The sequence below is a fragment of the Centropristis striata genome, chromosome 8 (genome assembly GCF_030273125.1).
Source record: "Centropristis striata isolate RG_2023a ecotype Rhode Island chromosome 8, C.striata_1.0, whole genome shotgun sequence".
Taxonomy (NCBI): domain Eukaryota; kingdom Metazoa; phylum Chordata; class Actinopteri; order Perciformes; family Serranidae; genus Centropristis; species Centropristis striata.
In genome coordinates, this window is record NC_081524.1 from 19,665,564 (window position 1) to 19,681,045 (window position 15,482).

The 15,482-nt window shown below is 38.9% G+C and overlaps 1 protein-coding gene across 1 annotated transcript; it reads left to right on the top strand.

Annotated features, from left to right (window-relative positions):
* Positions 1-506: 506 nt before the first annotated feature.
* On the top strand, positions 507-12,659 carry rab5ab (RAB5A, member RAS oncogene family, b). Its single transcript, XM_059339425.1, has 6 exons — positions 507-662; positions 3,469-3,695; positions 4,988-5,139; positions 6,412-6,534; positions 6,758-6,851; positions 10,786-12,659. The coding sequence occupies exons 2-6, from the start codon at positions 3,530-3,532 to the stop codon at positions 10,899-10,901; spliced, it is 651 nt and encodes a 216-aa protein (XP_059195408.1). The 5' UTR covers positions 507-662; positions 3,469-3,529; the 3' UTR covers positions 10,902-12,659.
* The last annotated feature ends 2,823 nt before the right edge of the window (positions 12,660-15,482 follow it).

Genomic DNA, 15,482 nt, shown 5'->3' on the forward strand with positions numbered 1-15,482 from the left:
CTAAAGTGACCCGACTAAGTTTCTATTTTCTATATCTTTGCAATACATTAATTTCATCATTCAGTTTTGCAGGTTTTTCCCTCAAATAACTTGTTTTTGATCATCATACATACATCCTCATTTTTTGTTTTCATTTCTTACTAAAGAATAAAGAATAAAACCCTTTTTTTATCACTACACTTCTAATGCATAAGGTTATTGACCCATGTTGTGCATTAGAAGGTGTTTAGATGTTGTGCATCAAAAGGTTAATAATAAATTATAGTAGTGAAAAAACAAATAATAAGGAATTTTAGTTTTGGCATTTCTTCCTATCTGAATAGGCTCCTTTTAAAATAAAACCTCAATTATGATTGTCGGCCTCATAATATCCAACTGAAAGTAACATCAGTGTTTAATTTGATGTGTCTTGTTCTTAGGAAAGGAATATAGGATTAAATTGGGAATAAATTCTAACATGTGATTGGTCCGTCTGGCAGTAGGTAGGCGGGTTGTCAGTTCCAGTCATAGATCTGTCATCATCCTTCGTACAATGCGAGAAGGGAAGTGTAAAGAAGTGTTAGAGGGACACCGCGGAGCCTTATGAGAGCTGTCTGTACGGTAGCTGGCTGGGTAATCGACACACTGTGAACAGACCCTGACAGACTGTCCTGAAGACAACAGTAAGAGAAGCTACCTCCTTGTTTTCCTGCTAGATGAGAAGCTAATATTAGCGTTAGCTCGCTAGCTCGGGCTCCTCCCGATGCGGCTAAACAACGTTAGCTTACAGTGTCTATTATCTAGCTAGCTAAGGGCCAAGCTAGTTAGCATAGCAACTTAACGCTGTTCGGCTGATGAATCCGCATCAACCTTCGTGTTAAGACTACTTTCGTTAACCTTCGTTCAATAAAACAAACTAGTGCGACTTAAATGTAGCCCACTGATTGATAAGGCAGTTTAGTAAATTATCGTCACTCAGCTAAGGTTAGCTAGCTGTCACTTAGCTGTACACACCCAAAACTGCATCATCTGTGTTTTCTCAAACGTTATGCAGAGTTAAATGTCTAACCTAGTGTGTATCAGCTTCATGTGTACGACCCATGCTAATGTAATACAGGGGAAATTATGCTTTCTGACAGGCAGAGATTGGTTTTGGGCTAGCTGAGACATTTTGACTTTACTAGGTAGCTATGTTGCTAACGCTAGCAGTCTCTGCTCATTGGAGCCAGTCAACAACAACATAACAGGTTATTTGTGGTTAACTGTGTCGTAACGCGATTTCGACGAAGTTGACAGTAATTATTTTTGGAGTGATGCTGTGTGTTTTCTTGGTTGTTGGTAATGTGAAATGCCTAGTTTACAGAGAGGATCTCGTCTCGTCTAGTTCATCTGTTTCATGTTGTTATTCACCTGAATCTGTACACCAGCAGATAGGAAACTGATTGATTGATAGAAAATTTATTTGAACACAAAATAAAAGATGAACAATTAAAAACGAACAACAATAAATACAAGACAACAACACAAAATGAAACAACAACAAGACTCAACACTTATTTGTGTTCAAAAGGACTGGGACTGGCTTATTAAATCCCACCCCTTCTCCCTATGTTAATTTACTATATTCTGTTATATAACAACAATAATACTTACATGTATGTATGTATGTATGTATAACACATAGTAATGTAGTATATAAACTTATTATTAACATTATTAACATACATAACTTGTTATTAACATACACACACATAAGTACACATACACCCATGTAGTCACAATGAGACAACAATAAACAAACAAACAACAACAACAACACCCAAAATAATAATAATAATGCATTTGAAAAATAAAACGTCAACAATAACCACCTACTGTCATTTCACACACCCGTTTTCATCCCTATAGCGTGTAAAGGCATGCTCTTTATATTTGATTTTGAAGTGTTTAATGTTTGAACATTGTTTTAATTCTTCACACATCCCATTCCATATTTTTACTCCGCTGAATGAAATGCAAAACCTTTTCCTATTTGTATGTACTGTGTGTACCTTACCCTTGAAACATTTTCCCACATATGTGCCCAGACCCGTCCCCTTTGTGACGGCCTGACTCACACAACTTAACGCTACAAGCAGGTGTTTTAGAGATTTGTTGTTGTAGTTACACCAGTTGGTCAACTTTTGACATTTCAGTGATATAGTCAAGAAACTTTGGCAGCTTCCGAAGCAGAAGTTAAGGTGCCAAAATGTTGGGGTTACTCTGTCAGTATCAGCCAAACCCTAGTATGTTTTTGCCATACCTGCAAGGCTTATTTGCTCAGCTTGTTATGGCAAGTAACCAACTTTTGTTTGGAGAGGGGAAAAAAAAGTTTGACTGGTAATGTGAAACTCTTGTTGACTGACTTGACGGTATGAAGCGAGCTACAGTAGATTTCCTCCATGGTTATTGTATCAACTTTTACATGTAGGCCTCCGGGTTTGAACAGCTTGTTTTAAAAGATAGATCATTTTAGAACAACAACAATATAGAAATACAGTATGACATTGAGATTCCTGAATATGGCCGCCAATGTACAAAAAAAGTGTGCATTAACATTTTAGTTTCTAACAAATGACTTTGCTTGTTAGTCGACAGTTTCTCAAATCACATACTCCAATAGTACAAATATTCATTTTCAGGAAATGTTACATAGAGTTTGATATTAAGTACTTTGAATTCTTGATAACACAAATAATTAACAGTACAGAGCATGAGTTTTTTTTTTTTTTTTTAAATAAAAAAATAGTTAAATAGTTAATGTATCATTACAATGGATGGTTTGCTTGTACCATTTATATGTTCTCTGTACTACAGCCACTACGTTTTAGGCTCCTTCACCAACAGAGGAAATATTTATCTTTTGGAGTATTAAGGAGTATGCACCCATTGCTGTTAGTGGTCGACCGATACAGGTTTTTTTAAGGCCGATGCCGATACTGATTATTTTGACAGTCTTAACCGATCCCCGATATGTCCTTTTTTTGGGCCGATTCTTGAAGCCGACATTGCCTTTTCTCCCTCCATTTACATGATAAAAATGACACAATCATAACAAATGTTACACAAGTCTCAATTTAAATAAAAAAAGAAACATTTATTAACAAAACAAAAAATAACATATTCACAGTTGGATAGCAAACAATATGTATGTTCTCGGCCTGGAGGTGGTTGCGCCTCAGATGATCCACATATTTGATGTGTTTTTCTTTTTTATATCAGTCTATCTCTATGCTGTATGCTACCAATATCTAAATAATTTAAGAAAATCATGAATCAGTGCTTTGCTTTTCATAATCGTGATTCATAGTTGTAGACAATACAATTTTGCATAATTTTCTAATAAATGTCAACGTGAACCAAAGTTGTCGCTTGACATTGATTTTGTTTGAATCAGTTTAGACTTTATATGTTACATACACTTTGCTTTCCCCCTTCTCTCCTGCTCAGGTATTTTCTACAGTTTTTCGCAGCACGTCAGCGTCCAGAGGAAGAGACCGGGCAGTGTGACATGGCAAGTAGAGGTGGAGCTACACGACCCAATGGGCCGAACGCAGGCAACAAGATTTGCCAGTTCAAACTTGTGCTTTTAGGAGAGTCGGCTGTGGGGAAGTCGAGTCTCGTACTTCGTTTCGTCAAGGGCCAGTTTCACGAATTCCAAGAGAGCACAATCGGAGGTTTGTATCTTTATAAGGTCATGTTTTGGCTTTTCTTTTCTGTGAACAGTCCTACAAAATTGTTTGCGAGGACTGATATTTCTGGAATACTTTTTATTTATCTTCTTGTCCCAGGGAGACTCGCAGTGAGTCACAGTGGAATGAGCTTTAAATTAAGGCTGTCGTGATAACTGCCATATTGCAATACTGTGAGACTGAAAAACCAACCACGGAATGGCAAGCAACCCCCCTATCTGCTATGTTCACTTCTTGTTTTACACTTCAGTGTGTGTGTCCTGAAAGTTAAACATATTCATAATGAAAGCAGGAGTTAAGTGTGTCATTTTGCGGGTGAATTTAAACAACCTAACAGCCCAGGTGATCTGTCAAAAAGGGGGCTTTGAACAAACGATTGGGTTGCAACTTGCCCTTGTGATATTTGGTTCCATGTTATGTACATCAATCTACATACCATTTGTATATATGTGCTAATAACGCATATTGTGCCGTTGAGCCACAGTGGGGAAAATTCCTTCACTGCAACAGCCTACATTGAATATTTCTATAATCTTCATGAGGGTACAAACAAATAGCTGTAATAATTCTCAGTAAATAAATGGATTACAAAATGTATCAATAGCGTTTCTGGTGTCAGAGTGTTTTAAATATTACTAAGAGCAGAGAAAACTCAACGAAAAAGAAGATCATGGTGGCAAACAATAGGCTATAATAGGATTACTTTTAGATTTTGGGGAAATTAATAAGAGCAGAACAATGAGAACAGAACTGTAGGGATAATTAGGTGGTTTCCTGCACCTTTATATCTGCTTCCTGGTAAAGTAAAGGAGTCAGCCATCATCTACCTAATCTTACACTTGTTGCCCTTTGGCAAACAACTGGATATGGTACGGTTGAATCAAATTCCATCTTTATGACGGGAAGGTCGCTGGTTCAATCCCCAGAAATGCATAAGAGGTTGAACTGGGCAGTTTCCTGGTGTGAATGTGTGAAATTGACTGAATATAAACAGGCCATTTTGTTATTAATCTAACCAAAATGTGTCAGAGTGAGTGAATCCCACCATATTTAATGCTTCAGCACCCATCCAGATTTTGGACTATCAGTATAAAACATGTTTGATATGAGGAGGGCCCCGTTTTCCAACTGTGAACTAAGTCAACCAGATAATCCTCATGTGTGTGTATGTGTGCCTCGAGCATTAGTCTTAAATTATCACCTTCACAAAAACACATTTTGTGTAGCTCAGTAGCTATGTGCCCATTTGTCATCGGGTCCTTTTGCTTCCCCTGCAGCTGCCTTCCTGACTCAGACAGTATGTTTGGACGACACAACAGTCAAGTTTGAAATCTGGGACACAGCTGGTCAGGAGCGCTACCACAGTCTGGCTCCCATGTACTACAGAGGTGCCCAGGCTGCCATTGTGGTGTATGATATTACAAATGAGGTGAGTCAGGTGCCAGTTTTTCTGTTATGTGTTGCCAGTGGTGCTGTCACTACCAAAGCTGGAGCGACAGTGTTGTGAATGATGAAGTGATAGTGAGGAAGGGAACAAAACAGGAGTCATCACTCCCAACACAATATTTTATAGACAATGTATAGAGCAAGACAGATATACCAGCTGGCTGATGTTGGCCTATCATACACAAATCGATATCTTATGGTATCAACATTGTCTGGTATGTTTATCATTGTATGATAATGTTAACAGTTTTTATTAAAGTTATTTGTTTAAGATAGCCGTCTTCTGAATACCTTTGCAGAGCCATATCACTGCAAAATCCACATAAAAAGTCTGAAAAATTCACTATGTCGGCCGCCATAGTTGTGAACGTTTGTTTCCCCTCTTTAATTAGAATCAGCCCTAAAAAAATCCCATATCAGTGGGGCCCTTGTATTAAGACCTTATATGTATAACAGTGACTTGACTCCAAAAAGGTAACATATGACACTAAAAAGTATGTATATATGCGGTGTGTGCTGATAGATTTTTCATTATAAGAAAACATATTTGACTTGCTATTAGTCCAATATGGAGTGTCCATTTTTCACTGTCTTATAGTTTTAGAAATCTTGATTTGCATCTGGCAAAAGGCCTTACTTTTGAAAGAACAGCTGCCACTAAAACAGGAGCTTATTTAGCTATATTATTTTTGTAAATTGTAAAAGATTGTAACAAATATAAGATGAGAAAAGTTGAATGTGAGCGTTACTGTCAACTATGATGGTTCCTCCGTGACAGAAAGCCAGCAGCAATTTTGTTAAACTTAACTTTTCTAGCAGAAGTAAAGCTCAGAAAGGTATGAAATACCTTCAGACACTTCAACTCAGCTTGCTGTAAGAATTATTGTTACATTAGGTGATCTTTTAAAGTCAAGGAACAAAGTTGTTTCTCTTCGGATCTCGGAGAAAAGACTTTTGGATTTTCTTTCTTTTGTACACTGCATAACTTCTGCATGGCAGTATAGAATAATCCTGCCTACCTTGCTGTATAAATTGCTGCTTTTGTACCTGAGGGCATTTTCATTTCTTTCATATTTCATCAAAAGCATCTTTTTTTAATGTGTCCTTTTGGGGGCCTTGATAAAAAGATTATCAAACACATATCCAGACATCCTGGAAAGGCTCCTTTTGTCCTCATCAGTCCATCACATGGGTCTTATTGTTATTTTCAATAACTGAGTCACCCCCCACTACCCCTCCCTGTTCTGTTTCCCAGGAGTCATTTGTACGGGCGAAGAACTGGGTTAAAGAGCTTCAGAGACAAGCCAGTCCAAATATTGTAATAGCTCTGGCTGGAAACAAGGCTGATCTCGCAAACAAGAGAGCACTGGACTTCCAGGTTTGTGTTCTTTACATCTCTATTAATTAATAATGTAAACAGAACCAGAAAATATTACAAATATGTTCTTTGAAGTTTTCAAGCTCAGTATTATAATAAACGCTGTCTGATTGGTCCCTTTCCCATTTACTTGTATATCTACCTTGCCTCCTCCACATTTATTTTTACTATACAAACTGACATTATAATGAATGATTTCCTGATGTTGGTTTCCCCTTCACAGGATGCACAGTCATACGCAGATGATAACAGCTTGCTTTTTATGGAAACATCAGCAAAGACCTCTATGAACGTGAACGAGATATTCATGGCCATTGGTAAGTGTCTCTTATGTCTTTAACTCCCTATTCTTATCTTCAAGAAGAGTTTAATTATTTTATGATATATATCACCTGGCCTGCTGTTGGAGCCTGATACACCAACCTCCTGAGCAGCTGTGGGATAGACAGTGGTGCTTTCAGGCTGTTGGCTTCAAGCCATAAAGTTGGGAAATACTGTGTCTTTACCTATTTGCATTTGGTTGATCACTATCACTGAAGTGGACCAATGAGAAAGCCACTGCAGGTTGTGGATAATGGAGGCCGGGTTTAAACTGAAATGAAATGTCAGCCTATAATAAACACCAAATTCTGTTCACTTAATATATGTACATATCAAATATGTATGTTAGGCCTTCTATTCCATATATAGTTTTAGGTAATTAACAAAATCCTTAGTTTGAGCCATCACACAGCACTTAAAAAAAAGAACCCTTAAAAAAAAGAACTTAAAAACCCAGCAGCGTATGCCAGCAGTTCAGTTTTCATTAAAACAAAATTATGACTGGTGTGTTACATGTATGCCAAAGTAATCAGAGCACACAAGGTCAAATTTCTTCCTGAGTTACCATGTGACAGGCTGCTGACAACTGGTTTGTAGCATCCAAAAGCACAGCGCTCGCCTGACATAAAACGCAGCACAGCTACATGTCATCACTTCCAGCTAACTTCACGGAGAACAATGAGGCAAAACAGCATCACCGATCTGTTTTGACTGTGGTCTAGCTCGGCTAAAAACCACTGTCTGTCATCACGTTAGCATGACACTCATTACTTAGGCTGCTTTACTCTGTGTGTGGAGAGGCTAAGCTCTTCACTTGTTAAAACATGAGACAAGAGAGCAGGGGATATTAATGATCCTGTGAAAACTCTGCAGTGGTGCTCAGAATTATAGTGAACCGCTTAGAAAGTCTGGCAACTCTGTATGCAAACCAGGTTGTTGATGGTTGATGAAGTAATGGTTCATCTGGTCAGACCTTGTCCCCGGTCTCAGCGAGGTGAGACCATCTCATGGTGAGACCAACACCTGTCAGCTCACAATTCATCATGTAGAATAATGTAGAAAAGCCAAAGTTTGAGAGAGTGCCTTCCACCCGAGTGTCCTCAGTAGGGGTAGGACGATATGCTTTGGTACGATTCGATTGTATCACGATTCTTGATAATTGCAATTCTACAAGTATTGCGATTCAATAAAATCAATAATTGCAATTTTCTTTAAAAAAACCAAACAAGTTAAATTATACACTTCTAGAGATGAAAAACCATGAATGTTGTTCCCATAAACAATGCACATCAGTCTGTGTCAGTCAGTCCAGCAGCTGGCATTTATTTCAACTGAGACAAAAAATGTAAGTAAGTAAGTAAACTTTATTTATATAGCACCTTTCGCAGACAGAAGTCACATTAACAGAGGATAAATAAGTTAAAAAGAATAAAATAACATTAAAAAAAATGTACATACAAGTTTTAAAAGTCCAAAACAACAGCAATTAAACAACCATAGCAGTCGCAAAGCAACTAATCAAAAGCCCGAACAAAGAAAAATGTGGGCTAGTTTCAATATAATTAACTTAATGTCATGAATTGTTCAATAGAGTAACCAATATGTTTTTAAATAAGTTACATGCTCTGACTACTCAGTGCTCTCTGAAGTAGTGCTGTAAGATAAATAGAAAACACTTGGCCAAAATAGAGCCTCTCTGTGGTGGATTGTTAACACACTGTGCTCTTATTTTTGAAAGCTGCATGTGTGTAGCAACAGGAAGTAATAGTAGCTCTCTGTGATTAACACAACTTTAATTGTTAGCTAATGTTACCTCGCGGCTAACGTACGGCATAATCGCAACAGTGTGTTGGGACCTCTGAAGGCCCGGACAGGTTGACAGTATTTAGTTCTGCTCGTGCGCACACACAGACGTGCACGCAGAGATGATGTGGGGACTGGACTGATACAGACAGGTAGGCACGTTTCTCTATCATGCTGGAATCATGCACGATTTGCAGACTGGACGCTGAGGGGTTTCCATCCCCTCTGGCTCTGACTGCAGCTGGGAGAGACTCCTGCGGGAGGACTGTGCCGCTTGTGAGTGCTTTGGGACGAGGGATGGGCTGCCGGCAGCACCCACGGCTCGTTAAGAGTAAGAACAAGTCTCCAGTAATACCAGCAGGTCTGAAAAGTCGCTTAATATAACGACAAAGTCACTAAGTTGCCAACGCTGACGGCAGGGCTGAAGTTTTTCTGTACATGGATATGACGTAATACAATCGATTCCAGGGAGGAAAATCGAGTTTTAAAATCACCCAATATAAAATTCCGATATGTACATGAATTGTTTTTTTCCCCACCCCTAGCCCTCAGGTGTTTTCACTTATGCTGCATGATTAAACTTCTCAAGCACAAACTGTGCTCATTTTCCTTCTGAGGTGGGACAAATGGTACCGTAAACATTGTTAGTACAATGAGTTTAATCATTCCACCTTTGTGACCTTCATGAGTGTGCAGGGCCTTTAAAGGGAACATTTAAAAAAAAACGTTGATTATGTTGTGTGTGCTGGTTTGTTGCCTTCTCTTATGATTTTATTTGTCATAAACAGTACTCTCTAAATGATAATGACAAGTTGTCTTTTGAATGACCTCCATTCAAACCCAGACCCCCCGATTAACTCTTGGGTTGGCTTAAAGAGGCTTCAGCAGGTGCAGCAGTTTTATTCTTGACCTGTCTTTGTTAATTACAGCTCTGTACTTTTCACACTGATAACAATTATATCAGGGGCATGGTGTCCCAGAGAATGTCGAAGAGTTGTCGCAGATTTTTTGGGAAGTCTAGACGACAGTAATGGCAAAGTTACTGTCAGCTCTGAATGTACCTGAATGAGACGGAGCCAGCAGCAGTTCTGTTCAGCTTAACTTTTATAAAAGAAATGAAGCTCAGCAAGGTATCAGGTAACTTCTGTCACTTCTACTCAACTTGCTGAAATAATGATGTGTCACACTAGGTGATTTTTTAAAGTCACAGTCCTGAACAAAGACAGTTTCCATTCTTTTGTGCACTGCATAACCTCTGCACAGCAGTTCAGAAAAATCCTGCCCATTATGCTGTATAAGCTGCTTCTTTTACTGTACTTGAGGACATTTTAATTTGTGTCATATTAAATGCAAAAGCGTTTTTAAAGGGCCATTCTATTATGGGCCATGATCAAAAATGAGTAAAAGCATAGTCGGACATCACAGGAAGGCTTCTTTTTCCATCTTTTCATCACACAGGTCTTATTGTTATTTTAGAAATACCCGATTTTCTCTAAATATATTAAATAACCTTTGTTTTAATTAAATCTGCAGACTGAGAGGTTAAAAGTTAATAAAGTGTAATTAAGTGGCCGTGCATGTGATTTACTAACTTAAGGAAAGAGGATTTAATGTGAAGCTGCTCTTAAGGATCCATTTTGGTGTTATCAAAAGTTGTGGTCGAACGATACAGATTTTTTAAGGCTGATGCCGATACCGATTATTTTGACATCAGTCTTAACCGATCCCTGATATGTGCTGCCGATTTTTTTTGGGCCGATTCTTGAAGCCGATATATCCTTTTCTCCCTCCATTTACATGATAAAAATGACACAATAATAACAAATGTTACACAAGTCTCAATTTAAACAAAAAAAGAAACATTTTTTTTACAAAACAAACAAAGCATATTAACAGCTGGATAGCAAACAATGTGTATGTTGTTCTAGGCCTGAAGGTGGTGGCGCCTCAGATGATCCACATATTTGATGTTTTTCTTTTGAATGGTGTTGGCTCAGTGAAATGGGCTAATAGATCGGCAAATGCATGCACGTATCGGCCGATGCCGGTCTACCTCTAATCAAAAGATGAGGTTATCGGATAATCTATGGTAATGTCATCACTGATCTTGTTGATTTGTCATTGTAGCAAAGAAGCTACCCAAGAACGAGCCCCAAGCAGCTGGAGCCAGCAGCGGGCGGAACCGGGGAGTGGACCTGACGGAGACGGCTCAGCCCGCCAGCCGTTCCTGCTGCAGTAACTAACCCAGCTCTTCCTGCTCATCCTCTCCTCCCCCCACACACACACACACCCACCTCCTCCGCCCCACCCTCCCAACTGAACATCTGGACATCGGGCTCCTTGGCTTCCTGACGTCAGATCTGACCGTCAACCTCACTCCCCTCCTGGAATAGCTAAAAGACTCTGTATAGCTGCATTTCTAATACCTTTTTTTTTCCTTTTTTTTCGTTTATGTTCTTTTTTTTTTTTAACTTTTTTTAAGAAGTGTATATCAGTATAATGGATGCATGTATCACTACAACGCCTAAAACACATTTTTATCTCTTATTCAGTTGGAAGGCTAACCCCAATTTAAGAAAGATGAGCGAGCGAGAAACCTGTGAACGTGTGATTGTGTCGTGTGTGAATTTTCAGAGTGTGATTTGCTGATGAGAAGGTGTAGCCTCATTTGTCACTTCACAGGGTCTACTGGATGCGAATGGTGTTGCCTGTAAAGCTCTCTGTGTGCAGGTTTAGTTATGATCACAATCAGAAGAAAAACCAAATTGTTCCCACCTTGAGACGCCTGGGTCCTCAGACTGTCGTGAGGCATCGACACAGTGCCAGGAAAAGGATTGTTGTGCAAACCAAGAATCCCTCCCTACTCACATCTGTTACACAAGAAAACATCTTCATCCAAGGGTCCTAATGGAAAGTGCGGCAAATAGAATTGGTACTGTCCTTTTTTTGTCGTTGAAAAAGTTGGAAACAAAGTCTTTTGAGAGAATTGAAAAAGAAAAACCACCTGAAACACATTCGGCTCCTGTTATGATCTGTAGAGCAAAATGGGCTTGTCACGTTGCCGTAGCAACTGTGTCTCTGTTGTGTGGAAAACATGGAGTTTTGTAAAGTGCGGGAACATCAGGAACCAACACCTTCAGGCCAAAATGACAGGATGTTTTAATTTTGGCTTTGCTATTTAAGAAATGCTTTCATCAAGTCCATCACAGAAGTAAAATTATGACACTTCCAGTGGAAAATAAAATCAACAGAAAACTTGAAGACTGTTGAACATCCTGCTTTGTGAGTTGCAAAGACTTGAACATACGACTAGTTCTATGTTAAACTTTGTGAATCCGCTCCATTTCTGTCCAGGCCAGTAGTCAATTTGGTTGATCTCATTCGATGGGAGGGATGTTTTTAAAATAGAGTTCAGACAGCACACAAACAGTAAATTGGACTACTACCATTGTCACAAGTCTGTGGAGAAAAAAATATATACTCTAATGTTGTTATAGGGTGCAATGTTGTCTTCTTCCTCCTTTAGCACAGCTTGCTGAGCTTGTGAGCTCACCGGAAATTTATCTAGAGATTCTGAACAATTGTACAGTTCAATATAAGTCTGCTTTTTTTTTTTTTTTTTTTTTTTCATCCTAGACCTTGTCACAAACCGGTCAAATGTTAAGCAGTGGTGGTCTTTTTAGGTATATGTAGTGTTATTAACAAAATCCCTCTCTGGTGTCTTGTTACTTTTCTCAGAAATGGTCCATGGTCATGTTTGAAAGGAACTTTTATTGCATTGCACAGTGTTGATCATGTTTTAATTAATGACTGCCCTTCGATTTTATATGACGGACTGTATTGGACTTGCTAACCTACAGCTATAAGCAGGTAGCATAATTAACCTTACTGGTGGTCTCTCTTACAGCTCAATGAATTTTAATGATGTAAAACAGCATTACTAGTGATGGGCTGATCAGTTTTGAGTGTCTGAATACAACTTAATAAATTCAATAAAGAGGTCTCTTGTACGCCTTTTTGCTCTGAATATGTCAGCGGCTTCACAAAATGATACGAGATTCTGCTTTGAAAATCCAAACCCATGAGTAGAATAACCACAGCTGAGATGTGTCACTACACATCTGTACGCATCTGAGCTTTAAGGTTCTCAAAGTCCTCAGGAGGATTATGAGGACTTCCGACTAGAGTAGCAGTAATTAATAAATTAATCAACAATTTATTTGCCATGTTAGCTGCTCTGTGAGGCTGTGGAAGATAAATAATCTAGATATCTGCTGGCTACACTGGAAGTCCAGAAATATCAGTGTGGGCACACCTATAACCAATTCTGTGGTTAAACTGAGGCTGATGGGATTACCACTAGTTGGGAAAATATTCTACTGAAATCAAATGATAATTTCAATCTGACGGTGTTGCTCAATGTAAAGGTTAAGGTAACAAAAAGGTGTGTACCAAGTAATAGTGAAATTCTTCCAGTAGTTGAGAGATTTCAACCCAAATGCACGAATGCAGGGCTTGAAGACCTCCGGCACGGTGCCGGAAATCCGGCTCGGGATTTTTTTTGGTGGTTTTTTTTTTTTTTTTAAATCGTGTTTAAAACCCTTAGTTAGTTAGATCTGGGTAAGACCGGGGAGGGCGGCATTACGGTGGATAGCGTATAGCCTGCCGGAGAAGAAGAAGGCGGCTCATCGGCGAGCGTGCTTTAGACCCACGTCATTACTATTTCTCAAGAAAGTGACTGGAGACAAATCCAGCGACTCCTTCTTACTCTCTTTTTAACGAACCGCTAAGGAGCCGGAGGCCGGCTCGTTAGGAAGAGCCGCCGTTAGCGGCATTTAGCTCTGTAGCAGTACAGTGTGTATGTGCTGCTGCTGCAGGAGAAACAGCGATCTGTTTGTTTACAACAAGCACCGGACACTCTGTGCGCAGTTAGCGTGTACCGTTAATTCACATAGTTAATTCACTATGTTTATGATCAGCGGAGACACTGTGCATAATAATTAGCCATGCTGCTTTGTTTATGATTATTTGCTGTGAACAGTTAACGACGGCGAAAACCATACGTCACCTCCAGAGTCTCTAAATCGCTCTGGGGGCTAACTTGTTGTGGAGACACCAAGCGGCAAGCTCCGGTCCTGAGCTGGGAATCCTATGCGGAAGTACCAAAAACTGCAGTTCCTCGACTCGCCGCTTGAGGCAGGCTGCAGAAGGGAGCAAGTTACATTGACTCTCATGTTAAAATGTCCGATTTCACAGTAGAAATAAACTTGTTTACAGCCTGGTTCAAACAATGGCTCTAGTTTCAAGAGCTGATTTCTCTTTTCATGACAGCTCTGGGGGGGGTGAATTATTTTATATCTCACTCATTTAAGTTTTGAAAATGCTGCATAATTGAGGGCGCTCCGCTTTGAGTGACAGCTCGGTGCTCTGCGTCATCGCCGCTAGCTGGGAGCTAGCCGCTTGGCCCCTCCCTTAGCTCATGACTCATCTAAATCAGTCACTGAACTTGTCGTTCGCCGTGTGTGTGTCATCGTCCTGTTTTTCTGATATTTTCTGCAAACATTGGACTGATATAATGTCTTGCTGTGCTGTTGATTGTACTAACAGACCGTCCAAGAATTCTGTGTTCCAGTTTTTTCGGTGAGTGAAATTCTATAATTACTTAATTTATATGTTACTAGTAATTATCAGGTATTCGCGCCGGTTCGCGCTAGCTTAGCTCGTTAACTAACGAGCTAATTAACCAGCTAATGCTAGCTTCGGTAAGCATTTACGTCTTATTCAGCAAGGTTTTTAAAGCTTATGCTTGCCAGTTATTGAATCGGTATGCACCATAGTCGAAATGAAATATAGAAGTTATAATTTACTGTGATTATTACCTTATTTATACAGTCTATGGATAGTAGTTCTTGAACAAATCAAGTTTGTGTGAGTGTGGAAAATAAGGTACATCACGTTAAGTTAACATTATGCAATATTAACATTTAATTAATTTAATTTCAGCACTATTACAGAAATACGGTTAACCTACCGGTTGCAATATGTTATTGTGTGTGCTGGAGTTGGTTAGGAACGTAAAAATCAGTATATCAGACGGTCTAATCCAACATTATTTTCATATTTATATTTATATTATTACAAAAAAAACATGCATTCAGACTATAACACTACAGAAGCCGGGCTTTTATGGTAGCGTGCCGGCTGAGACATTGACATTTACCTGTTTCAGGAGCAGTTGTGCCGTGAGAAGCGTGCTGTTTACTCTATGCGTTAATTAATATTAATAATAGATAAATACATTGCTTAACAATAACTGCATTGAGTTAGATGACAGGAGACTGAGTGAACACATAAACAGGGAAAATTATACTGAAAATAAAACGCACGTGGACATAGAATCTGTAAGGTAAATTGGAAAATAAAACTCAACACAGTTAACACAGTATTTGTTTTAATTGTTGTAATTATGTTTGGCTCAGGTGAATTAAATTTGTACATTACATTATTTTTTTCTTCCCATTATTGTCGAAATCATTCCAAATATTTCTAACATAAGTGCATTTGGCACAAAATAAATTTAATTGAGTGTCCCATGAAATAAATAAATAAGTGTAGGAAATATGCCTGCCACTACACAAGAATAGACTGTATGTTTAAAAAAAAGTCTGAAGAAGGTAATCTTACACATATATCCACTGAATCTATTTTTCTGAATGAAGTTTTCCTCTAGGTGATCCAGAGAGGCTGGACCAGTGGGTGCGCAACATTAGAAGACAGAACTGGAATCCGAACAAGGCTTAAAATTGTTAAACTGTTACTTGTGT

Bases quoted from the DNA above. Each gene is read 5' to 3' on its own strand.
- rab5ab (XM_059339425.1), top strand. From the start codon at position 3,530: ATGGCAAGTAGAGGTGGAGCTACACGACCCAATGGGCCGAACGCAGGC. The intron at 3,696-4,987 runs GTTTGTATCTTT...CTTCCCCTGCAG, and splicing joins CCAAGAGAGCACAATCGGAG to CTGCCTTCCTGACTCAGACA. The intron at 5,140-6,411 runs GTGAGTCAGGTG...TCTGTTTCCCAG, and splicing joins TGTATGATATTACAAATGAG to GAGTCATTTGTACGGGCGAA.